Source organism: Bos indicus, chromosome 1 (genome assembly GCF_029378745.1).
Source record: "Bos indicus isolate NIAB-ARS_2022 breed Sahiwal x Tharparkar chromosome 1, NIAB-ARS_B.indTharparkar_mat_pri_1.0, whole genome shotgun sequence".
NCBI classification, from domain to species: Eukaryota; Metazoa; Chordata; class Mammalia; order Artiodactyla; family Bovidae; genus Bos; species Bos indicus.
The window spans coordinates 150010570-150037262 of record NC_091760.1 but is presented as its reverse complement, the minus strand read 5'-3'; the positions used below and the strand labels follow the sequence as shown (position 1 = coordinate 150037262).

The 26693-nt window shown below is 41.9% G+C and overlaps 1 protein-coding gene across 5 annotated transcripts in view; it reads right to left on the bottom strand.

Moving 5' to 3' along the window:
- Positions 1-1042: 1042 nt before the first annotated feature.
- The window catches only part of DYRK1A (dual specificity tyrosine phosphorylation regulated kinase 1A), a 145452-nt gene continuing 119801 nt past the window's right edge, over positions 1043-26693 (bottom strand). For all 5 annotated transcript variants that reach the window (XM_070796846.1, XM_070796841.1, XM_070796854.1 and 2 more), the window contains 4 exons: positions 25171-25311; positions 17418-17724; positions 13577-13701; positions 1043-4343 (listed from right to left, as the gene is read on the bottom strand). In XM_070796846.1, the coding sequence (XP_070652947.1) occupies positions 3723-4343; positions 13577-13701; positions 17418-17724; positions 25171-25311 (1194 nt within the window). In that variant the 3' untranslated portion in view covers positions 1043-3722. The remainder of the gene's footprint in view (positions 4344-13576; positions 13702-17417; positions 17725-25170; positions 25312-26693) is intronic.

The window sequence follows — 26693 nt, the reverse complement described above, 5'->3', positions numbered from 1 at the left end:
ACTCTTTTTCGGCTGAACTGGGCAGCCTGTGGGTTCCTAACCAGGGACCGAACCCAGGCAGCGGCAGCGGCGAGTCTTAACCACTGTGTTCGGGGAGCCTAAGGGAAGTCCCTGAACTCGTGGTTCTGAAAGGTAGCAAGGGCAGGCCAAGAGAAAACTGGGGTACCGACAGGAAATCCTCGCTGTATTTCCTTATTATAACTTACTGTGAGTTTAACAACACAGGCGCTGAAAAGAGAGTGAACTGGCAAACACAGCAGTCATCTTATTGGCCTTAGAGGATTACTGCAGCCTAAGTGAATTTCACTTGTATCTTTTTTTTTTTTTTGGTAGCTCTAGTATTCATAAAACAAGCCTAGGCTTTTTGGAGTCTGACATATAAAATGTGCTGCTTACCTAAGTAAATGCTCATCACCCTAAGAAAAACACTAAAGGAGGTTTTCCTTTCACACGTGGTAGGTGCAACTTTATGTAGTCAATCTGAACTTAACGAAATCACATTCAACTTTTACAGTATGTTTTCTGCCTTCTGAAAGCTACCTTACTGCATACTTACACAGGCTAATTTATAAAGAGAGATTTTTGGTGAGGATTAACTCACCGTGGCAGGAATCTTAAGACTCTGTACAAGAAAGCCCCTGACAGACATCCATCAAGGATCTGGGGCAAGAGGAAGGGTATGATTTGTAGCTCCTCGTGTTTCCACGCAGGTCAAAGCCTAGAGAAAACCACCTAACTCCCACGCCATCCCCAACATGACGAACTACTAGCATTTTCAATCAGACAGAACCTGTGAATATAGTAAAGAGTCAATCTTAAAAAATCAAATTGTCTGTTAAACCTCCAATTTTTACTTTTTTTTCCAAGATTTTTGAAGCCTAGGTTGATGTAACTATGATTTTCCTTTCTACACATTTGACTTCAAACTTCTAGTTGGTATACCTACCAGACCATTACCTGGACCAGGTTAACTGCATAGTAACGTTTTTTTTTTTAACTATGTTTACATTTTACTTAATCTTAAAAAAAGCATAGTAAAGAGTCTGAGGACAAATTATTCAACTGTTTATCATACATAAGACCGCATGACTATAATACAAAGGGGGGTTCTTTTTCATTTAACGTTACAATATACACAGCAAGTCCGGACCAGATCTTACAATCTGCACACAGGTATTTAACCTTTTCCATGCTGTTTATGTTTACAATGCACAGAAGCCCTGTAACCAAACCGTGTAGTAAAGCACACAAAACTGGACTGCAACATAACACAGTATGCAGAAGCATCGGCTCTGATGACTTCCTGTATGTAAATAGCGGTTTAAAAACTGCTTTTTTTTTTGGTGCTTGCTAAGATGTGGCAACCAGCACAGAAAAAAAATGACCTGACCCACGTATGTCTTCACCTCATATTCCTAAACAGCAGTAACTACTGAATTCCTTTTGATATTGCTAGACTCAAGATGACATCCTTTTATTCACTGTAAACCTTCATGAACTACGAAGTTCAAAAATCATCCACAGGCTTGACATTTAATTACAAAATAAATATGGATTTCCTGATTAACAACAAAAAAAATTTTTGTGTGGTTTTATAAAAACGGATATTCCCAAGTTTCCATTCACATTCACATAGTTTTAAACCTTTTTGTCTTTTGTCACTGTTTTACATATAAAAACCTGCTTTTGTTCAGAAAAAAATTGACCTAGTCAGCCACATGGAATTGACCAATAAAAAGTAACGTGGTGTTTCTGCTGAGTTGTTTTGAACAGGGTTATCGGCAGAGGTAGATTACTGCTTCTTTTCTAGGCTTCTTTGATCCTGGACAGGTAAATTTCTTATCTTCATTCTCCCAATTCAACCGCTCAAAAGTATAACACCGTAAAATTGGTCAATTTAAAATGGGAACACAAATTTAGCAACTGCCAGACTGTGTTACATTAAGGCAGCATAATCTCAAAACTAGGCACCTGTTAAAACACCAGCCTGCTCATCTCAGGTCACGCGTGCGAGTTCTGCTTTACTCGTGCTCATGTTTTGGACCTGTTGGTGCAATCGAGGTCTTGCTTTCAAGTTTACAAGTAGGTTAATCAGGAATACAAGAATCAACTGCTAGTTCCATAGCTTCTGGATCCAGTGTCCCTTTACCTTCAGAAGCCTGAACACATTGAGGATGTAACAGCTGTTGTAATCTTGAGTTAGGTGTCAATCTATCATGTTCAGTACACAGATTGCTGTAAATGTATTGGCTATGGATTCAGCAACAGTTCCAGTTTTGTTTAAGCAATAGTACAGCCATAATTTTCAACTGACATTTAAAAATGGTCTAGTTACACCTTGTGTCAAAGTGCAGAACTGCTACATTATTGGTTACAGACATCTATGTGCTATAAAAACAGCTTTGGTACAATAAATTATCAAAAAAGAAAATAAATTTTTGTAAAATTCACAGCATAATTGTGAGGCAAAAAAGCAGTCACATAAAATTCTGCATTTTTTTTTTTAAAAAATGTTCAGGATGAACAGAAGACATCTTTGTGCAGAAGAAATGGTGGAGATACCACGTGCCGAGAAAAAGCAAAAGAAAAAGTAAAAAGCAGGAAGGGACACAGCTGTAGCTATTTCCATCAAAGCAAACCACTACTTCTGTGACCTTCAACCAATAAGGAAGTCAACTTTATGACACACGCAAAGTGACCTTGCAATACCTTACAATTAGTGGGTCACCAAAGTCTGTTTTAAAAGAAAGGCCTCTTGAATTACCCATTCTCTGTGTTTTCAGCGTTAAGGACTGTCTGCAAAAGCATGTCCCAAAGTGATTGCATCTGAAATGGTAGGCTCTTCTAGTTTCGAGTCCAAATCCATAAGGCCAAAGGTTTTCCCAAAGACCACCACTCAGACCTCCTCAGGACTGGCCACGACTGACCCGTTGATTGCTTCTCAGTGCACCTTGGACGGGAGGCCAGTCACGTTCCGTTCCCCTCCCTGCGGCCTCGGCAACGGGAGACCCACAGGACCCCAGGTCAGTGCTGCTTTGCTCCTCAGGAGGTTCAGACAGAGGGCTCTGACCCCGCCACTCAGCGTGCGTCCTGTGCCTTCCACACGCCCATACAACCGTCCCTCCCATACAGCTGCAGGTGATGACTGTGTGAGCTGGAGGTCCCTCTTCTTACAGTACTGCGTTTCCGTGCCCAAGTGTGTTTAGAGGACTTAAAAACCCCAATTTCCCACCCCCCACCCCAAACAGAACAAAAACAAAACAAAAACGGGAGGTGGGGGGGGGGCGGGGGGAAGGAAAAACAAAAAGGGGGAGAAAACACCCTCATGGGGCCCTGTACGCAAATGATGTGCAGTGCCGTTTTATTTTAAAATTAGTTGGCAAATGAGCAAGACCAACATCTGAACAATAACTTTTGTGGAATAGAAAGACAAAAAACCCCACTACGTGACCGGGATGTGGCAAGTTAAAATGGGGGGCGGCAAAAAGAGGACGCCTCTGAGCTATCCGAGAAGATGGGTTTGGACATGGCTCTTTTAAAAACTTCATTGTCCCTTTGCAATCTTTTCAAGTTAAAAAAAAAAAAAAGTCAGCTTTGCCCTCCTGTAGCAGTTCAGTGTGTTAATCTCCTTCTGATTCAAGCAGCTTTGCACTTTGTTTTTTTTGGAAAAAAACACCACTTCTATAAAAACACACAAGAAACAAACTCAAGTTTCAATGTAGTCACGAGCTAGCTACAGGACTCTGCTGCACACACACCCCCGTCATGGGGGACTCCTCCCTATCAGCCCCTTGCCGCATTGCCAGGTGCCCTTCAGTCATGTAATGTGCAGGGCCTGTATTAGCAGAAAACTGGTATGCTGGATGTCCAGCTATGCCAGTCTCTTGGCGGGGATTGGAGTAGACGGTTAAATTAACGTCCATAGCTCCGTTCTGTCCAAAGTCCAAGGTATTAGCAGCCACTGGGCGATTCTGGTAGGCCTGATTGCCTTGATTACCAGTAGAGGAGGAAGATGTAGAGGAAGAAGTAGTTGAGGAAGACAGGGATGTCATGGAGTGGTGACTATGGCCAACCTCCATAGAATCCTGGGTAGAGGAGCTATTTGTTGGAGAATTGTAGACCCTTGGCCTGGTCCGGTTGCCCAAGGCTTGCTGTCCATGGTGGTGGTGGTGGTGGTGGTGGTGGTGGTGGTGATGGGAACTGTTTCCGTGGTGGTGATGCAATGCATTCTGTTGAGGGGCTACATGAAAGGTGGTTTCTTGAACGGGATGAGTTTCAACAGTGACTTGTGTAGGAGCTTCAGTGCCTGACCAACCAAGGGGAGCAGGAAACTGCTGACGCACCTGGAAGAGCAGATTGTAAAAAGATTTATTCAGAGGATGTTTCCAAGCTTTAATCTTCAATTAAAAGCTACATTAGCATTTACATTAGAGAGAGGGGTTTGAAATTTTAATGTTTTAGACAGCTCTCTAACACAAACTTGCAAATATGTTTCAAGAGTGAAAATCATTTTATTATGAAAGCTGCAATTTTTAGCAAGTTATACCCATAAACAGGGTCATATATTTTATTGGCCACTTTCCTTCCTTGGGAGCACTGTTTATGCCAGGGGTCAGCAAACTTCTTCTGGAAAGGGCCAGAGGGTAAAACTGGTTATTTCTGATCAGTCCAAAAGACATTCTTTACCCTAAAGCCCCTCCTCTCCATCTTTCCTGTTTTAACTGAACCACTACTATGCATTTAGCTGCCTAACCATTCCTCCACTCAAACAATCAGTGAGTAACACTAACTCCACCTCCAAAATAAGAACTCACATCTGGCATCTCTTCATTACTCTATCTGAGGTCACTACCATCTCTTGCCTAGACTAACACAACAGCCTGCTAAATCAACTCCCATCTTCCCCCCTTGCCTTTTACCAAACCACTCCCCAAATCACAAGAATGATCTTTTAAAAACAGATATCCAAACTATTAAGCATGAAAAAGAAATAAAAAGCACCCAAATTGGAAATAAAGAAGTAAAATGGTTGCTACATACACATGATGCAACATTATATATGGAAAACTGTAAAGACTCCATGAGAAAAGTTTTGGAGATAATAAATTCAGTAGGGTTACAGGAGGAGAAGGCAATGGCACCCCACTCCAGTACTCTCAGAAAATCCCATGGACGGAGGAGCCTGGTGGGCTGCAGTCCATGGGGTCGTGAAGAGTTGGACACAACTGAGAGACTTCACTTTCACTTTTCACTTTCATGCATTGGAGAAGGAGATGGCAACCCACTCCAGTGTTCTTGCCTGGAGAATCCCAGGGATGGGGGAGCCTGGTGGGCTGCCGTCTATGGGCTCGCACAGAGTCGGACATGACTGAAGTGACTTAGCAGCAGCAGCAGCAGCAGCAGGGTTACAGGATACAAAATCAGTTACACAAAAACCTATTGCATTTCTATATACTAATAATAAAATATCAGAAAAAGAAAACAATCCCATTTACAAAGGCATCAAAAAGAACAAAATAAGCAAGAAATAAATTTAACCAAGGAGGTGAAAGAGCTTTATATGGAAAACAAGACAAGAGCAAGAGACATGGAAGACCCAAGGCAATGGGAAGACTGGCCCTGCTCACTGACTGGAAAGGGAGAATCAGCGCTGCTAAGTGTCCAAATACTGAGAGCAACCTGCAGAGTCAATGCAATCCTATCAGAATCAAAACTTCAATGGCATTTTTTCAAAAAATAGAACAAAATCCTAGAATTTGTAATCCACAAAAAAGATCCAAGTAGTTGAAGCAACCCTGAGAAAGAAAAAGCTGGAAGCATCACACTCCTTGATACAGAACTATACTACAAAGCTATAGGAACTAAAAACGGCATGGTACCAGCACAAAAACCAGCACACAGATCAACGGAACAGGAGAGCGAGCCCAGAAATAAACCCATGTGTATACAGTCGATTAATTTGTGAGAAAGAACCAAAAATATACAATGGAGAAAGGCTATTCCCTTCAATAAATGGTGTCGTGGGAATTCCCGGTGGTCCAGTGGTTAAGAATCCACCTGCCGACGCCGGGAACACAGGTCTGATCCCTGCCCAGAAGATGCCCGAGGCCACAGGGAAACCAAGACTGGGCGCCACGCATACTGCAGCCCACGCTCTGCACCGAGAAGCTGCCACAGGAGAAGCGACACAGCTCAGCAAAGAGCAGCCCCACTCGCAGAGACCAGAGAGCCTGTGCGCAATAATGAAGACCCACACAGCTCAGCAAAGAGCAGCCCCTGCTCACGGAGACCACTGAGAGCCTGTGTGCAACAGTGAAGACCCAGCACAGAGGAGAAATTAGTTAATTAATTTAAATGGTGTCAGGAAAACTAGACAGCCAGATACAAAAGAATGAAACTCAACCACCATTTTACACTAAACCCCCAAATGAACTCAACATGGATTAAAGACTTGAAGCCAGAAAACTCCTAGAAGGAAACACAGACAGTCTGGAACAAGCCCTGGCGATGATTTTTTGAATCTGACACCAAAGCAAAAGCCACAAAAGCAAAAATAAACAAATGAGACTATATTATACTAAAAACCTACTGTACACTAAAGGAAACCATCAACAAAACGAAAAGGCAACCTACTGAATGAGAGAAAACATTTGTCAACCACGTACCTGATAGGCTAATATCCCAAGCATAAAAAGAACTGATAAAACTCAATAGCAAAAACCCAAATAATCTGACTTAAAAACGGGCAGGAGATCTGACTACACGTTTCCAAGGAAGACACAAAGATGGCCACCATGCACAAGGAAAGCAACTCAACATCATTTGTCACTAAAGAAATGCAAACCCAAACCACAGTGAGACACCACTCCCAAAAGACAACAAATGACAACTGCTGGTGAGGATGCAGAAAAAAGGAAACCCTCACGTACTGCTGCTGGGAACACACATTAGTACACCCATTACATGGAAAATAGTATGGAGGAGGCTCTTCAAAAAATTAAAAACAGAACTACCACGTGATATGGTTATACAGTGGGACTGAGACTCACGGGATTAGATCTGATAGAGAGCCTGATAAACTATGGATGGAGGTTCGTGACATTGTACAGGAGACAGGGATCAAGACCATCCCCATGGAAAAGAAATGCAAAAAACCAAAAAGGCTATCTGAGGAGGTCTTACAAATAGCTGTGAAAAGAAGAGAAGAGAAAAGCAAAGGAGAAAAGGAAAGACATACCCATTTGAATGCAGAGTTCCAAAGAATAGCAAGGAGAGATAAGAAAGGCTTCCTCGGTGATCAATGCAAAGAACTAGAGGAAAACAACAGAATGGGAAAGACTAGCAATCTCTTCAAGAAAATCAGAGATACCAAGGGAACATTTCATGCAAAGATGGGCTCAGTGAAGGACAGAAATGGTATGGACCTAACAGAAGCAGAAGATATTAAGAAGAGGTGGCAAGAATACACAGAAGAACTATACAAAAAAGATCTTCACAACCCAGATAATCATGATGGAGTGATCAGTCACCTAGAACCAGACATCCTGGAATGTGAAGTCAAGTGGGCCTTAGGAAGCATCACCACGAACAAAGCTAGTGGAGGTGATGGAATTCCAGCTGAGCTATGTCAAATCCTAAAAGATGATGCTGTGAAAGTGCTGCACTCAATATGTCAGCAAATTTGGAAAACCCAGGAGGGGCCACAGGACTGGAAAAGGTCAGTTTTCATTCCAATCCCAAAGAAAGGCAGTGCCAAAGAATGCTCAAACTACTGCACAATTGCACTCATCTCACACGCTAGTAAACTAATGCTCAAAATTCTCCAAGACAGACTTAAACAGTACATGAACCATGAACTTCCAGATGTTCAAGCTGGTTTTAGAAAAGGCAGAGGAACCAGAGATCAAATTGCCAACATCTGTTGGGTTATCGAAAAAGCAAGAGAGTTCCAGAAAAACATTTATTTCTGCTTTGTTAACTATGCCAAAGCCTTTGACTGTGTGGATCACATTAACTGTGGAAAATTCTTCAGGAGACGGGAATACCAGACCACCTGACCTGCCTCTTGAGAAACCTATATGCAGGTCAGGAAGCAACAGTTAGAATTGGACATGGAAGAACAGACTGGGTCCAAATAGGAAAAGGAGTATGTCAAGGCTGTATATTGTTACCCTGCTTATTTAACTTCTATGCAGAGTACATCATGAGAAACGCTGGGCTGGAGGAAGCACAAGCTGGAATCAAGATTGCCGGGAAAAATATCAATCACCTCAGATATGCAGATGACACCACCCTTATGGCAGAAAGTGAAGAGGAACTCAAAAGCCTCTTGATGAAGGTGAAAGTGGAGAGTGAAAAAGTTGGCTTAAAACTCAACATTCAGAAAACGAAGATCATGGCATCTGGTCCCATCACTTCATGGCAAATAGATGGGGGCAAACATTAGTGGAAACACTGCCAGACTTTATTTTTTTGGGCTCCAAAATCACTGCAGATGGTGACTGTAGCCATGAAATTAAAAGACGCTTTCCTTGGAAGAAAAGTTATGACCAACCAAGACAGCATATTAAAAAGTAGACATGTTACTTTGCCAAGAAAGGTCTGTCTAGTTAAGGCTATGGATTTTCCAGTAGTCATGTATGGATGTGAGAGCTGGATTATAAAGAAAGCTGAGCACCAAAGAATTGATGCTTTTGAACTGTAGTGCTGGAGAAGACTCTTGAGAGTCCCTTGGACTGCAAGGAGATCCAACCAGTCCATCTTAAAGGAAATCAATCCTGAATATTCACTGGAAGGACTGGTGTTAAAGCTGAAACTCCAATACTTTGGCCACTTGATGTGAAGAATCGACTGATTTGAGAAGACCTTGACGCTGGGCAAGACTGAAGGCAGGAAGAGAAGGGGACAACAGAGGATGAGATGGTTGGATGGCATCACCGACTCAATGGACATGGGTTTGGATGGACTCTGGGAGTTGGTGATGGACTGGGAAGCCTGGAGTGCTGGAGTCCATGGGGTCACAAAGAATCGGACATGACTGAGTGACTGAACTGAACCACATGATCCTCAATTCCACTTCTGGGTATTTACCTGAAGAAAACAAAAACACTATCTTGGAAAGATATATGTACCCACATGTTCACTGTAGCATTATTGTAACAGCCAAAATAAGAAACAACCCAAGCACCCACTGATGGATGAATGGATACACAACCTGCACAGTCTGATCAGTGCTCATTTCTCCAGCCTTTTCCTCTGGTCTGCCTTCTTCTTGCTGCCTGGGTTCCTACTACACAGCATCTTCCTTCTGTTCCTCTATCTGGTCAACATCTTTCACATGCCTCAGAGTATCTGCACATACTGTTCCCTTCTGCCTACAATGCTCTGATTTCTAATTTCTGCTTGGATGCTTCTTTCTCATTGTTTCAATTCCAGAGTCTTCCCTCACCACTCTGGCTAACGCTGCCCTAACTTCTGGGCCAGAGACTCCCAGTTGTCCTCAAAAAACTTCTTCCTGGGCATGTGGCTCCAACCACACTCACTTCCAGTCTCTGCTGTACTTAAGACATGGCCGTGCAACTGTTTTGGTCAATGGCAAGTTCCTATAGCACAACCAGATCCAGTCCACAAAATACCTGCCAGGTCCTTCTGTGGCATGCAGCAGACAACTAGGCCCTGGGGATGGGGCAGTCACAAGATGTCAGGAACCCAGGACATGGGAGAGCCGTGCTGCTAACCCACATGCCCACTCTGGACATTACATAAAAGAGAAACTTCACATTCTTCAAGCTACCATATTTTGGGGGCTCTATCTGTTACCAGTTGGGCCTACTTAAATTAATACACCTCACCCAACAAACAGCTAGTCTCTATTATATTGTCTTATTTTCTAGTTCTTGCAATTTCTATTCACTTGATTCATTTATATACTGAGTCACTGTAACCTCTAGGAAGGCAAAGCCTGTTTCTTTATCACCAGTGGCTAGCACAGATCATTCAGTATTTACTCAATGAAAGTGGTCCCAAGAAATACTACTGAAAATAATCCAGACAAAAAACAGGCAGAAAATTCTCAGAGAAGGCTGCTGCTACTGCTAAGTCACTTCAGTCGTGTCCGACTCTGTGGAACCCCATAGACAGTAGCCCACCAGGCTCTGCCATCCCTGGGATTCTCCATGCAAGAACACTGGAGTGGGTTGCCATTTCCTTCTCCAATCAGAGAATGCTAATGGTTCTTAAACTGTGACACTACTCAAATTCATACATGAAAAGAAATAAACAAAATGTAACTATACTGTGTCCAATGCTAGGTTTTTCATTTCAGACTGTATCCAAAGATGATCCCAGTTTCTTAAAACTCAGTTACTGGCAAGCTAAACTGGTAAAAATTACACAGAGAGCAATTTGGCAACAGTCATCAAAGTGACAAGCCACATTATTCTCTGACCCAACAATTTCACATCCAAGAATTTATATCACAGATGAACTAACTGTGTGTGTGTGGATGATTTGTATATGGGGTTATTCATTATAGCAGTATTTTGAGTAGTAAAGTAAGGAAGACTGAAAGTAGACTCAATGTCCATTAATAGGGAACAACTGCAATGCCCTGTGGAACATCTACACAACGGAATACTGTGTGACTGTTAAAAGCAAAACAAAACAAATGAAAAGCTCTCTATGAAACAGAATGAGTTCCATAATATATCTATTAAAAAATATATGTAAAACACATTAAAATAAAAAAAAAAGCTGTGAAGCAGTGTGCATGGTATGCTACCTACCACTTGTGTGCAAAAGGTTAGATGAAGAATATATATTTGTATTTGCTTGAGTATGTATAAAACATCTCAGAAAGGCTACAGAAAACCAGTAACATTAATATAGTAATCAGGTGGCTAGAGGACACAGAAGGAAAGACTCTTCACTGAGTCCCCGTCTATGTTACCGATTTGTAAACCATGTGAACGTATCAACTGTTTAAAAATTAAATAAAAAAGGTTTGAAGCAAATAAGACACAATATTGACTTCTTTAAATACGGGTAGGATGAACACAAATGTCTTATCTTATCCTGGTAGAGTTTATGTATTTGCAGTATTAATATATTTGGAAGAATAAAGGGAGGAAAGAAGGATACTCTGAAGAATTAGGGAAAGCCTCTGGTAGTGATATTTAAGCTCAGAAGGATATACAGTAGTCACCGAAGCAGAGAGAGAGGAAAAGCATATTCCAGGCTGAGCACAGTCCACGTGAGAACTGTGATGGAGAACACAATAAGGTCCGGAAAATGAAAAAAATTCCCGGAAGACCAGAGTGAATGGAGAGGAAGAATGCTTGGGTCGGGGCCAGAGCACAGGAACCACTGAAAACCCCGCTGCGCTCAGTTGCGTCTGACTCTTTGCCACCCTGTCCATGGGACTCTCCAGACTAGAATACTGGAGGGGGTTGCTGTGCCCTCCTCCAGGGGATCTTCCTGATCAGGGGTCGAACCTGCGTCTCTTGTCTCCGGCACTGGTAGGCAGTTCTTTACCACCAGCGCTACCTGGGAAGCCTTCTCAAATTTTTTTTTTTTTTGAAGTACAAGAGAAAGCCAAAAAGTGGTTGAAAGCAGGGGATGGATCCGGATGAGACTGCTTTCCTGAACATTTATTTACTTGGCTGAAGAACAGAGGCGAACTGGTGAATGAAACAGATGCTGGAAGACCAGTCAAAAACCATCTTTATAGTAAGATAGGCTAGAGACGCCTGCAGCAAGGAGCGGGGGAGTGAAGTGGAGAGAACAGAAACACATGTAAGATACTCAGAATCCACACTATTTATCACTGGATTCCTTGTCAGGGGGGGAGGGAGAGATTCAAGGATTAACTCCCAAGCATCAAGTGTATGACCTAAGAAAATGGGTAAATTCGGGGCCATTCTGTACAAAGAACAGATCAAAGTATAAGAGCTGTGGTAGAAGAGGAAGCGATGACAAGGATCAATGTGACACACTTGTAGGTTGTGCTGTGGAGACCTCTAGTGCGGCACTGATAGGAGATGATCAGAAATAAAGGCACAGGGCTCAGGAGTGAGGTCCAGGTCAGAAATCAAGATGTGAAGTGACTGACATCAAGATGGAAGTTGTGGGCACGGGCAGGAGCACAAGAGGTCACCAGGAGGGTGTCGGTGAGAGAGGGCACAGGACGTCCACTTTCACTGGCAGGTGGAGAAGAGAATCCAGAAAGGAGGCGATGACGGAAGGGGGCAGGCGGGGCGGAGGGCCACGCTGTCCGGGAAAGCAGAGGCGAGCCTGCCCAGGGCAGGCAGAAACCAGTGCCGCATCACTGTGAGTGCAGACCGGAGAGAGAAGCGACCGAGAGCCCGCCCGGCTCCTGAGAACTGACCGCTGGTGACAGCACAGGACAGGTGCTCACGCGGGAGCAGGCTGACGGCAGCAGCAGCAGGGCTCTCGAAGGGCGAGGAGACAGAGCCCGCGGAGAGCAGAGCGCGGGGTGGGAACACACGGGCCGGGGAAGGCCGTCCAGAGACGCCTGGGGAGGGTCGGGCGTGGAGGGAAGGCGGTGAGCAGAGGCCCCGGGTAGCAGCGGGCCGGGCAGGAGGCTGAGGACAAGCGCCCGCGCAGGCACGAGAGGTGTCTGGGGACAGGCCGTGAGGCCTTCCTTTCTGAAGAATGCTCCCCACCCAGGGACGAGTCAGGGAGAATAGAGGAGGAGAGGCTTCTAAGAGGCAGAGAAGAGTTTGAAACAAGTACTGGAGAGAACGGGAGCGGGAAGAGATGATGTGAGAAGCAGGAAGGCCTGCCCAGCAGGCTGGTGACCACGAATCAAGGGCGGCGACAACCTCTGACAGGTGCACTGCTCCACCAGCCCGCGGCAGCCCCAGACCCAACAACAGGGGTGATGTTCATCAACGTCCACTTTATTTCTCGTTAAATAATAGACTGCCTCTTATTATAGGCATCATTACGCAGTACTCAGGATGAATTAACTTACTAGTTTACAGAGTATTTAAATATTAGTACATATTTTTACTACTACCATCTGCTTCACCCCCTCAAGAAATTTTACTTCATTAGATCCTCTTTAATCAGTTGAAAAACCAACTGAATGAAAAAACTTCAAAACACAAAACAAAACATGGAGGAGAGAAATCAAACCACAAACTGATCCAGAACCTAGGCCCATTGGTGGTGACAGATGACAAGAGGAGGGAGAGGCAGTAATTAAGATCCTGAGCCTCAGAGAGACCTGAACCCAGGAAGTCCCAGTTCCCACTGTAAAACGAAACTCCAAACAGGGTAAGGCTCAAAATGCTCCCAGAGTAAACGAGATAAACACAGGGGAAACCCACATGGAGCAGCGGCTCGCACGCACTCAGTAAATCTTAGCTGTTTCTAAACGAGGGAAATGACTGCAAGGTTGTGCTGCTTTATGTCAGTCTTGTAAGTGAGAAGCTCTTACAGGTGAGGAAGCTGTGACCCTTTGGGGTAAGTGACAATCACTTGAAAGACCCTGGGCACCCACACTGCTCCGCAGGCATGGCGGAGGGCGCGCATGAGGGCGGGCCGGGCTCACCTGCGGACTGTGGGTCTCACAGTCCATGGCCTGCACGGCGGCCGTGAAGTGCCCGCCGCTGTGCCGATGCTGGTGCGTTGGGTCCGACCTGGCTCTCCCACTGTTGCTCGTCCCCGACGATCCACCTGGAGCATTGAAACACAACACTACTTGTGAGTTTGAAGTTAGTTGTGTTGAAATAGATATATCCTAAAACTGTAACATTAAAACTGAAACACCTTCTATTAACCTGAAAGGGCACCAGAAAAGCACCCAATTCTCTTCTTTCACACAGATCACTGAACTCAAATGGACCAAGTTAAGTCAGGAAAACTCAAGCATGTGGACCAAGTATTTCCACTTTAAAAACAATTTAAATATTTGGCCACTCGTTTTTTCCCAAGCAGAATTTATTATATGCACAGTTAAGTCTTAGAACTTGGTGGACTTTTTTTGACTAGCCCCAAAGAATAGACTTACAAAAAATAATTCCTCCCTTGTTGTTGCTCAGTTGCCAAGTTGTGTCCAACTCTTTGCTTCCCCAAGGAGCGCAGCACGCAAGGCTTCCCTGTCCTTCACTATCTCAAGGAGTTTGCTAAAATTCATGTGCAATAAGTTGGCAATGCCACCCAACCATCTCATCTTCTTTTGCCCCCTTCTCCTCATTCCCTCAATCTTTTCTAGAATCAGTGTCATTTCAATCAGTTGGCTCTTTGCATCAGGTGGCCAAAGTATTGGAGCTTCAGCGTCAGTCCTTCCAATGAATATTCAGGGTTGATTTCCTTTAGGATTAATTGGTTTGATCTCCTAGCAGTTCAAGGGACTCCCAAGAGTCTTCTCCAGTACCACAGTTCGAAAAATCCATTCTTCCGTGCTCACTCTTCTTTATGGTCCAACTCTCACATCTGTATATGACTACTGGAAAAACCACAGCTTTGATTGTATGGACCTCTGTCAGCAAAGTAATGTCTCTGCTTTTTAATATGATGTCTAGGTTGGTCATAGTTTTTCTTCCAAGGAGCAAGCACCTTTTAATTTCACAGTTTCAAGTCAAGTGTCTGAAATGATTTTGGAGCCCAAGAAAATAAAGTCTGTCACTGTTTCCATTTTTTCCTAACCTATTTGTCATGAAATGATGGGACCGGATGCCATGATCTTCGTTTTTTGAATGTTGAGTTTTAAGCCAGCTTTTGCACTCTCCTCTTTCACCTTCATCAAGAGGCTCTTTAGTTCCTCTTTGCTTTCTGCCATAGGGTAGTGTCATCTGCATTATCTGAGGTTATTGATATTTCTCCCAGCAATCTTGATTCTGGCTTGTGCTTCATCCAGTCCAGCATTTCTCATGATGTACTCTGCATGTAAGTTAAATAAGCAGGGTGACAATATACAGCCTTGAAGTACTCCTTTGCTGATTTGGAACTAGTCAGTTGCTCATGAAAGGTTTTAACTGTTTCTTCCTGATGTGCATACAGGTTTCTCAGGAGCAGGTTAAGGTGGTCTGGTATTCCCATCTTTTGAAGAATTTTCCACAGCTTTTGTGATCCACACAGTCAAAAGTTTTAGCGCAGTCAATGACGCACAAGTAGATGTTTTTCTGGAATTCCCTTGCTTTTTCTATGAGCCAACAAATGTTGGCAATTTGATCTCTGGTTCCTCTGCTTTTTCTAAATCTAGCTTGTACATCTCTAAGTTCTTGGTTCACATACTGTTGGAAGTCTAGCTTGGACGATTTTGAGCATTACCTTGCTAGCGTGTGAGATGAGTGCAACTGTTCAGTAGTTTGAACATTTTTTTTGCATTCCCTTTCTTAAGGATTAGAAACTGACCTTTTCTAGTCCTGTGGCCACTGCTGAGTTTTCCAAATTTGCTGGCATATTGAGTGCAGCACTTTCACAGCATCATCGTTTAGGATTTAAAATAGTTCAACTGGAATTCTATCACCTTCAGTAACTTTGACTGTAGTGATGCTTTCCAAGGTCCACTTGACTTCACATTCCAGAATGTCTGGCTCTAGGTGAGTGATCACACCATCGTGGTTATCTGGGTCACTAAGATCTTTTTTGTACAGTCTCTCTATGTATTCTCGCCACCGCTCCTTAACCTCTTCTGCTTCTGTTATGTTCTTACTGTTTCTGTCCTCTGTCATGCCTATCCTTGCATGAAATGTTCCCCTGATATCTCCCATTTTCTTGAAGAGATCTCTAGTCTTTCCCATTATATTGTTTTCCTCTCTTTGCATTGGTCATTTAAGAAGGCTTTTTTATCTCTCCTTGATATTCTCCAAAACTCTGCCTTTAGTTGGCTATCTCTTTCACTTTCTCCTTTGCCTGTCAGTTCTCATCTCAGCTATTTGTAAGGCTTCCTCAGACAACCACTTTGCACTCTTGCGTTTTTTCCTGGAGATGGTTTTGATGACTACCTCCTGCACAATGTAACGAACCTTGTGAGGTTTGTAGTGTTGTTAAGAATTCAGCCCACAGTTCTTCAGGCACCCTGTCTATCAGACGTAATCCCTTGAATCCATTCAACACCTCCACTGTGTAGTCATAAGGGACTTGATTTAGGTCATGCCCGAATGGTCTAGTGCTTTTCCCTACCTTCTTCAGTGTAAGCCTAAATTTTGCAAAAAGGAGCTCATAATCTGAGCCAGTCAGCCCCAGGTCTTGTTTTGGCTGACTGTGTAGAGCTTCTCCATCTTTGGCAGGAAAGAATATAATCAACCTGATTTCGGTACTGATCATCTGGTGATGTCCATGTGTAGGGTTGTCTCCTGTGTTGTTGGAAGAGTGTGTTTGCTATGACCAGCGTGTTCTTTTGGCAAAACTGTTAGCCTTTGCTGTGCTTCATTTTGTATTCTTAGGCCAAACTTGCCTGTTATTCCAGGTATCTCTTTGACTTTCTACTTTCGATTCCAATCCAGTGATGAAAAGGACATCTTTTTTAGGTGTTAGTTCTAGAAAGTCTTGTAGGTCTTCAGAGAACTGTTCAACTTCATTAGTGGTTTGAGGCACAGACTTGGATTACTGTGATATTGAATGGTCTGCCTTGGAAACGAACAGAGATCATTCTGTCATTTTCGAGACTGCACCCCAGTATTGCATTTGGGACTCTTTTGTTGACTATGAGGGCTATTCTATTTCTTCTAAGGGATTCTTGCCCACAGTAGTAGATACAACGGTCACTGGAATTAAATTTCTCATTCCGGCCCATTTTAGTTCACTGATTCCTAAGAAGCTGATATTCACTCTTGTCACCTCCCACTTGGCCGCATCCAGTTTACCTTGATTCATGGTCCTAACATTCCAGGTTCTTTACAGCATCGGACTTTACTTCCATCACCAAACACATCCACAACAGGGCATCGTTTCCGCTTTGGCCCGGCCTCTTCATTCTTTCTGGAGTTATTTTTCCTCTCTTCACCACAGTAGCACATTGGACACCTACTGACTTGGGGGCGGGGGGCATCCCTCAAGTGTCAGTGTCATATCTTTTCGCCTTTTCATACTGTTTATGGGGTTCTCAAGGCAAGAATACTGGAGTGGTTTGCCATTCCTTTCTCCAGTGGACCACATTTTGTCAGAAGTCTCTGACACCATGACCCATCCAACCTGGGTGGCCGCACACAGCAGGGCTCATAGCTTCCCTGAGTTACACAATACTGTGATTCATGTGATCATTTTGGTTAGTGATGGTGGGTTTTTGTTCTGGAGGTTGTAGGATTGTAGTTCTTGCTTCTTCTGTTTGCCCTCTGATGGATTCCTCCTTACCCATTAACAAACTTTAAAAATACATTAAATAACCCCCACTTTGTAAAGAAAAGAGCACACATTTCAAAGCCTAACATGGTATCAGAACAACAGACCTGAGCTTGAAGATGTACTGGAGGTGGTGCCTGAAGACTGTGACTGTTCCATAGCAGGACTCGTGGATACACTATTACTCGTATTTGTACCTTCATCAGCTGTTTTCTTGAAAAAACTGTGCTGCAGGGCATAGTAAGGTTGAATTCGAGATTTGGGGTCATAGTCAAGCATCCTTAAAATGAGGTCTTTGAACTTCAAGTAGTCAGCTACTGTATGGCCCGACTCCCCAGCACGCCGCCCACCAGGCCCTCCTGTTTCTACTCCGAGAATATTATGCAGTTTACGGGTTCCTGGTGGTTTGTACTCCTAAAGAGAAAAGAGACAAAAGAAGGGGGGGTTTCTCTAAATTTGATGGAATGTGTAAAAGCCTACATAACATCACATCAAATAAGGTTCCTTATAGGGTAAGGCCGAGACCTTTGTTAAAAGGAGTGCTTCATGGTCTGCTCCTCTGGATTTTCACATGTACTACTCTAAAAGCACTGCAGTTAGGAGAAACTCAAAATAACTCTGGGCACAAATGACCATAAAGATCATCTAGTGCAGGGATCAGCAAACTCTGCCCTGTTTCAGAGCCTGTTTTATATAAACAGCCCCTACTATGAATGGTTTTACATTTTTAAAGATGGTAAAAACAAACAGAACCAAGAATATGCAACAAAATCTTTCCTCTGTGGTCCTTTACAAAGAAAGTGTACCAACCAGTGGCTACGAACCTCTTTTCTGCCCAATACACCTGTGAACTCAGGTGCACTTCCTAGGTAACAGTGGCTCATTAAAGCTTTAGCCATCACTCCTAATAAAGAACCATGGGTTTAACACCGTACCTTGCTTATATCCAGTTTAAAAAAAAAAAAACAAGGAAATTATTTATGCTTCACTTTAGAAAATACGTTTAATAAACTGCCTTTAACATGTGCTGACATTTTAGGGAAACTCATTTTAACAGGTAATCTTTAAAATCCCTATGAACACTGAATTTCTTCAGAATAGTATTAGCAGATTTTACTTCTAGGTGCAATGTAGCAATTTTTAAGAGACCATTACTCTTCAAAATCAAGAACAAGCTAGGTAGGCAAACCGCAAAATCACTGCCTTTTAAAAACCTATCAGGGACCTGGTGGTCTAGTGGTTAAGAACCCGCCTCGTAGTGCAGGAAAGGTGGGTTCTGGGCCTGGTCAGGGAACTAAGACCCCACATGCCACAAAGCAGCAGAGCCCACGCACCACAACTGCTGTCCTGACGCTCAGGAGCTCGCGCAAGGCAATGCAAGATCCCCCACGAGGCAGCAAAGACCCCACAGGCTGCCACTGAGACCTGAGGCAACCAAACTAATTAATTAAAAAAGAAACCTATCAGCAAGCAGAGGACTAAAGAAACCACAGCTAACTAAATTCTGGAAAATGAAAAGCCTTTCCTGGGAGAGAAGAGACTGCTGTGGGAGAAGGAACGAAAGCCACGGACGCGAGGAGGGAGAATCCAGCCCAACTCCAAACCAACTTCTGACAGCTATGAGTGGCTGGGCCGAAGGGTGGGACAGGCCGACGACCCGGGGAGGACCCCAGGGTTGCAAGCTGAAGCCAGGGCAGCAGTGTGAACACAGACCAGCCTGAGGCACAGAACATTAGAAGAGGGCTGCTGGCTGGGCGTAACATATAGAAGATCTCCCCAGCCTCCACACACTGCGTAACCCCCATGAAGACAGTGGAGAACAGAATCTAAGTCAAGCAAACAAACAAGACAGAGCCCAGACTCGGCTGCACCAAATGAAACCAACTAGCCTCATCATACCAGCAGGCTGACAGAGCGGAAGCCGTGTCTCGTTTCACAGGAAAATAAGATTTACTTCTACCTCAACTGTTCTTAAATGCAGGAAGTCCAGCATACATTTAAAAAACTACAGATACAAGAAACAAACCCAAAAAATGAGTCCATATTAAGTGAAAAAAATTGTAGAAAATCCACATATATAAAATAACCCAATTGTTGAAACTGGCAGATAGGTATTTTAAAAATAAGTATATAATTAAAAAAAAAATTTAGTCCAAAAGCTAGACAACATGTGTGGACAGACTGGGGAGGGTGGGTAAAGATAAATTAAAACGTGAAAACACTAGAACTAAAAAATGCAGTATCATAAATGAAGAATCCATTTAATGATCTTAACAGCAGACTGGGCTCAACAGAAGGAAAACAATGAGTAAAGTAGGAGACAAAGAATTGATCCAAACTAACACACAAAAAGAAAACAAGATAAATAAACTAGAGACCTCTGAGACGGTATTAAGCACCGTAACATATATTTAAGTGCATAGTTATCAGGAGAAGAGAAAGTGAAACAGAACAAATATTTGAAAGGATAATGTCTGAGGATTTTGATGAAAGATATCAACCCCACAGATCTAACGAATTCAGCACACTCCACAGAAAATAAATACAGAGAAAACTAAGCACAAGAACCTAACAGTCAACCTGCTGAAAAATCAAACATATTTAAAAAAAAAAGGGGGGGGGGGCATCAAAATCAGCCAGGGGGAAAAGAGAGAAATATTTTAAAGAAAACACTGCTTAAGATGAATAATAATAGTCCTTGCCCTACAGAAGAAGTAGTACATAAAAAGTTGGAGGGTGGGGTGGGGGAGGGAATAAAAAAGGAAAAAAACCCAAAACACTGCTTAGAAAAATCAATGACTTCTCACAATGTAATACAGAAAACAATGTCATAACATCATTTTCTTTAGCTGAAATGTAAACCTAAAATTCTACATCCACTGAAATTTCCATATCCATGAAAAATATCTTTCCAAAAATAAAGGTGAATAAAGGTATTTTCAGATAAACAACTGCTGCAAAGAATTCAACAGCAGAAGTTACTGACTACAAAGTAAAAAAGTTGAAGGAAGTTCTTCAGGCTGAAGGAACGTAATAACCAGATGGAACTCAGGAACAACAACAAGTGAGCTCTACGGGTAAGAAGAACTTGTGTGCGTGTGGTGGGGGTGGGGGTGGGGGCTGGGAGGGGAGGGAGGGGTCCTGGCCCACGATGCGTGGCTTGTAGAATCTTAGAGTTCCCTAACAAGGCATTGAACCTGGGGCCAGGGCAGTGAAAGCTCAAAGTCAGTCCTAACCACTGGACTGCCAAGGAACTCCCGAAAAGAACTTGTTACTATCTTTATCTTTTATGTGTTTTACAATCTCGTAAATGTTGTTCGCATGAGTGATACATGATGACGAAAGATGGAAGGCATTAGATAAAAAGCACATGGTTATCACACAGCTTATCAAGTTATGTAACCTTTTGTTAAGGTCAACTGGTAAGTTAAAGAGGCATATAATAAGAGCAACATTAACAATTACACAAAGAGGAATAGCTATAAAGTTAGTACAAAAAGATGAAATAAAACACCAAAAGTACTCAACTTCAAAGAAGGCACGAAAGAAGTAGTGGGAAACAAAGAATAGATAACATACATATGGCAAAAGTCTAAAACCCAATCCTCTGAATAACTAGGGACCAAATAATTCATTGTGAAAGAAAGATACTATCTGACTGGATTAAAAAGCATAACTCAACTACATTCTCTATATAAAAGTCATTTTACATACAGAAGTATGAACAGGTTTACACTAAAAGGATTAAAAAAGAATATTATGAAAGTATTAAGAATTAGAAAATTGGCATAGCTTGAATAATACCAAACGAAGTAAACACAAGAAAATATTAAAGACAAAAAGGAGTATTTCATGGTGATGAAAGACTGAATTTATCACCAAGTTTTAACAATACTAAATGGGCACACCTATTAAGAGAGCTTCAAAAAACAGAAAACTAAAAGGAAAAAAAAAAAAAAAAAAAAACAACAACTAAAAAGAAGATTAAGACAAATCCTATACCATCATGAAAGATGAACACTTCTCCCAGTTATTGATAAAATAAATATACACAGACACAAAGTAAGATTCCCCAAGAAAAGATCAACAAGCACATGAAAAGATGCTCAACGTCACTTTAATTATTAGAGAAAATGCAAATCAAAACTATGATAAAGTACCACCTCCCACCGGTCACAGTGGTCATCACGGAAAAGAGATGAAAAATCTATACATAACGAATACCGGAGAGGAGAAAAGAGAACCCGCCCCCAGTGTTAGTGGGACTGTAACCTGGTGCAGCCACTATGGGGAAGAGCGTGGAGGCTCCTTAAGAAACTAAAAACAGAGCTACCACATCGGACTGCAGTCCCATTCCTAGGCATACATCCAGAGAAAAGCTAACTGAAAAAGAGACATGCACCCAGTGCTCACTGCAGAACTATCTGCAATAGCCCAGACACAGAAGCAACCTGAATATCCATTGACAGATGACTATATAAAGAAGATGTGGTGGTGTTATTCCACACACATACAGTGAAATATTACTCAATGATATAAAATAATGAAATAATGCCATTCGCAGCAACACGGCTGGACGTAGAGATGATCATACTGAGTGAGACAAGGACAAATAGGGTACTTACATGTGAGATCTAAAAAAGATTCAAATGAACTTCTTTTCAAAACAGAAACAGACCCACAGACACAGGAAACAAATTTACGGTTACCAAAGGGAAAAGGGATGTGGGAGGGCTAAATTAGGAATAAAATATACACACCACTAGATATAAAATAGATAACCAACAAGGACCTAGTGAATAGCACATGGTACTATGCTCAGTTTTGTAATAACTCATAAGGGAAAATAATACGTGTGTGTATTTATCTATAACTGAATCACGGTGCTGTACACCTGAAACTAATATGATACTATAAATCAACTATGCACATTTCAATTTAAAACTTTTAAAGGAGAGTATCTTCACAAACTTGAGGGAAGATTTCTTAGAATAAAAAGAATACTGTTCATAAAAAATTAATTTTTTATTAAAAACTGCTACTAAGAAAAGAAGTAGACAAACCACAGTCTGGGAATAAATACTGGCATACAGGTGACAAAGGACTTACATCCATTACATTAAAAAAACTTCTACAGCCCAATAATTAAATATCCCAATAACAAATGGGCAAAAGACTAGAAAGATGGTCACAAAAGAAGGTACATGAATGGCTACTGAGCCCATGAAAAGCTGGCCAGGTCAATATTCTCAATCAGGAAGAAATCAAATGAAAACCACTACATGCCCATTAGAATAGCTAAACTCAAAAGAACCAACCACATGAAATGGCGAGGATGTCATGCAATTGGATCTCTCATAACCTTGTGGGAATATAAAATGAGAGAACCTTGGGAAACTCGTATTTTCTTAAGAAAGAAAACACAGCAGACACCCTATGATCTGGCAATTGTAAGTCATGACCCCAGAAAACCCGAGAACTTATGTGTACAGAAATTGATCAAAATGTTCCCAGTAGCCTTACTGAAACAGTCCTAAACTAGAAGCAACCCCAACATCCATTGACAGGCAAATACAGATCAATTTTGGCATTTCCATTCAAAGAAAGACTGTGAAGCAATAAAATGGAGTAATTTCTGAGACACACTATGGACGAATCTCCAAAAATAATGCCTGTTACGTCAAAGAAACAAAATAATAAATACTTCAGGATTCCACTTATATGAATTTTGCCTGTGAATAGTCAAAACTAACTTAGGATGACAGAAATCAGAAACTGAGAGTGGACGACAGAAAAGGGTACTGGAGGTGATGGGAGCAGTCTGTGTCCTGTTTCAGGCAGTGGATACACTGTCGTAAGTAAAAATGAAAACACAACAAAGTGAAGACTTAAAATACCCATCTTGTACATAAACTATACTTCAACAAAAAAGCGTCATTTATAACCTTAATTCTTTACCCTCTCCCACCAAAGGAAAAAAAATAGCCAGTAGGTATGGATCTCATTACTAGAAGCTGAAATGGGCTCTTGAAACATAAAATGAGAACTTAAAAGTAAAAATAAAATCACTATGGAAATAAGCTGAGCAAGTATACCGAAAGTACATGTACATCTCTTCATATTCATGGTTAAAATCCCTAGTGCATCTTCATAATGTAACCATTTGGTTACAGATTTGATTTTTTTTTGTTGCTGGAAATTTATTTCTGTTTAAAAAGGAGTAATTATTTTACATTTTAAAAAATTAAGTTTCTTAAGTCAGTTGCTTAATTGCAGCTTAGGAAAATCTCATGAAATCTACAATTAATGTATATTAAACGTAGGTCAAGATACTTTCAATTTTAAGGGAAAAAATAATCTACTCTTCTGAGTGAAATGCTCCCCTCAAATAATTTAAAATAATAATAATTATAGCTCAATTTTGGGAAAATGATAGGTTACAGTCCATTGTGACTTAACTGTGGTTTTATAAGGCAGAGATTGAGGAAATGAATAAATGTCTCATTTAGAAAAAGAAAAAAAAATTTAGCAGATGAAGCAAAAAAAAACTTCAAACTGGAAAAAGAAGTAGTAGTATGTATCAGAAAGAAAACTGTAAAGCAGGCATCACATACTCCATGCTAATTAAGAACAACTGCAAGAGCTACTCTGAATGCTGGTGAAGCTAAGAAGGACTCCCCTGGGAAAGGGGCCATGACTGATAGAGGCACGTGGACAGAGGCGGAAGGACCCAGGATGTCTGCTCGGTATTTCCCATCCCTTCCTTAAGGGGAGGAGGCGTAACTTAGCTGCTGGATATCACACTGCCTGAAACTTTAGAGAACAGGGCAGAATGCAGTAAGTTACAAATCAGCTGTGAAAGATACAGTTTTACATATATATATATTCTTATTAAAAAACACTTGATATTAGAAGCTAAGACTCCAGAGCTGAAGGTGAATGACAGCAAATAAGCATCACCTTCAGTTCCCTGGAAATGACACCTGGTGGCAGTATCGCTGAAACGCAAGGGCAAAATGAAAACTGCAGCAAAAATGAAATTCCTTAAGTGTTAAAACGCAGAACTACAATCATAAAGTCTCTGGTGTATGTATCACACACAATCATATATTTATACAGTATATTCATCTAATACTAGAAACAAACTAGATGGCAAAACATATGATTATTTTCAGATATATAAAACAAAATTGTAAATCAAGATGCAAAATTGTCATCATTTATTCTACTAAACTGACATGGCTGAGATGCCTGAAAAGTTCTCAGATGAGAGAAAATTACTAAAAGGTCTCTAACGCATTAAAACCCTCACTTTGAAAGATTCTAGAGGTGTGAAACCCCCATTATCCAAGCTAGGAAACTGAAATCTATCAAAGGACCATCCAGTCAGTTCAGATTCTTGTCACAAACTGCTTAAGTCAGAAATCCTTTGCTCTCATCTGAACTACAAAAAAAGGCCATTCCTGCAGTTATAACTTCTACGGTTCCCAGCTGCAGTCCTCTTAACTGGGATCCCAATGTATACCCAAACTATGAGAAACAAAGGTCAAACTGCCTGATTCTACTGTGGAAACAAGGCATGGTGATTTGATCAGCGGCCTCAAAAGGCAGGCAGACAGTTTCAAAATGAAGACTTAAAGAGAATACTGAGCATTAACCAAACAGTGTTCAGGTCATACAGATAGCTCAGGTCAAGCTAAAACCAACTTGTGAAGAAAATCTATACCCGAGTCATCAACAGAACTACTGTTAACAGCGGACTTCAGTAACACTGTTTTCAAATATATACAAAAATGCGTTATAAAGACAATTCAGTGAAAGAAGTAACAAAGGCTCAAAAATATTATTTCCCTATTTTACCCGTTTTCCGTCTTTGGTCTTCTTTAAGTTCCAAGTGCCATCTGGCAACTTCTCAAAGAACTTTCTTGCTTTTGGTGCTTGGTCAAGAATATGAGCAGGCGGAATACCCAGAACTTCCACTATTTTATTCATCTGATCTACCTGTATTAAAAACAAAAGCAAAAAAAAAAAACCCTATAATTTCTACTGTAAAACATCGTATATCTGCTCATCCATTCACAAATTAGAATAGAGAGAGTCTCTCCTGTGTGTCAGGCACTCCTGCGGGCAGTAAATACACAATAATGAAGGAAAGAGGTAACCCCCTACCTCCTGAAGCCCCACATTCCACAGAGGGGAGGGCACACGATTCAGCAAAGACATACACACATCTATGGGATGGCAGGTGGTCATGGATACAACGGAAAGTAAGGAATGACTGGAGGGGATCGCAAGTTTAAGCTTGGGAGAGTTAAAAAAAAAAAAAAATGAAAGGCTTAATAAAGTGTGGACCTAATAAAAAAGTATCTTTCTAAGGTGCAGATTCATTCCCTCAAACACCTGAGTGTCCACTGTATGCTAGAAATCATGTCCATGGAACAAGCAGTAAACAAAACAGACAAAAATCTCTGCCCGAAACTTTGTATTACAGAGGAAGAAATCATCCAGAAACAAACACATAGTAAGATCTACTGGGTACTGACTAAGGAAAGGGAGAAAACTAAAAGGACATGAGTGAGGGGGGCACCGCAACTTAAAGCTTAAAAGCTGCCGTGGAAGCTTCACAAGCAGGTGACATGAGAGCAAAGCCCCCTGGCACCAACGCGCGGGCCCTCTGGCCACCATCTCCCAGGGACCTGAGAGAGGTCTGCATGCTGGGGGGACTGGGCAGGAAGACGGACAGAGGGACAGGCGGAGAGAGGACGGGAGGCGGAGGGAGGGAGGGGTTTCCCAGCTACTCAAAGGGCTCTGGCTTCACCATGTGTGAGACGGCAGCCACTGAAGTTTCTCAGGCGATCTTAATGGTGTTTAAGTTCATGAAAAAGGTACTATTACCTTTATATTATTTATTATTCAAAGAAAAACAAATACACACCACAGCAATTACTGCCAAAGAGCAGCTCGCTGGCGAGAGTGAAATGAACTAGCAGAAGGAGGAGGGGACAGGTTTCTGACACTCCTTGATGACACTACTTGTCATGAAATTTCATCAGCCTTTCTTTTCTCGTGTATAAATGAACGGACTGATCATAATCTGCAATGGTTAAATTTTCTTTAAAAGGAAACAAACAAAAAAACCTCCACAAACAGTTTTAAAGACAAGGAAAGCCGTTCCTCCAACTGTACGGAGCTTAGACCCCCTGTCCCTCGCCCTCGCCTTCCCACCACTGCCTCTGACCTCCAAAGATCTTCTAAGAACACAGACTGAACACTTGTTGACTACAAGAATTACACTTTGCCTGCAGCTCCAAAATTCTAGAGTCCTAATTTACCCTAAATTATTCAGATCAAATATATCTATCAATCCCACTGGTAATCATTTA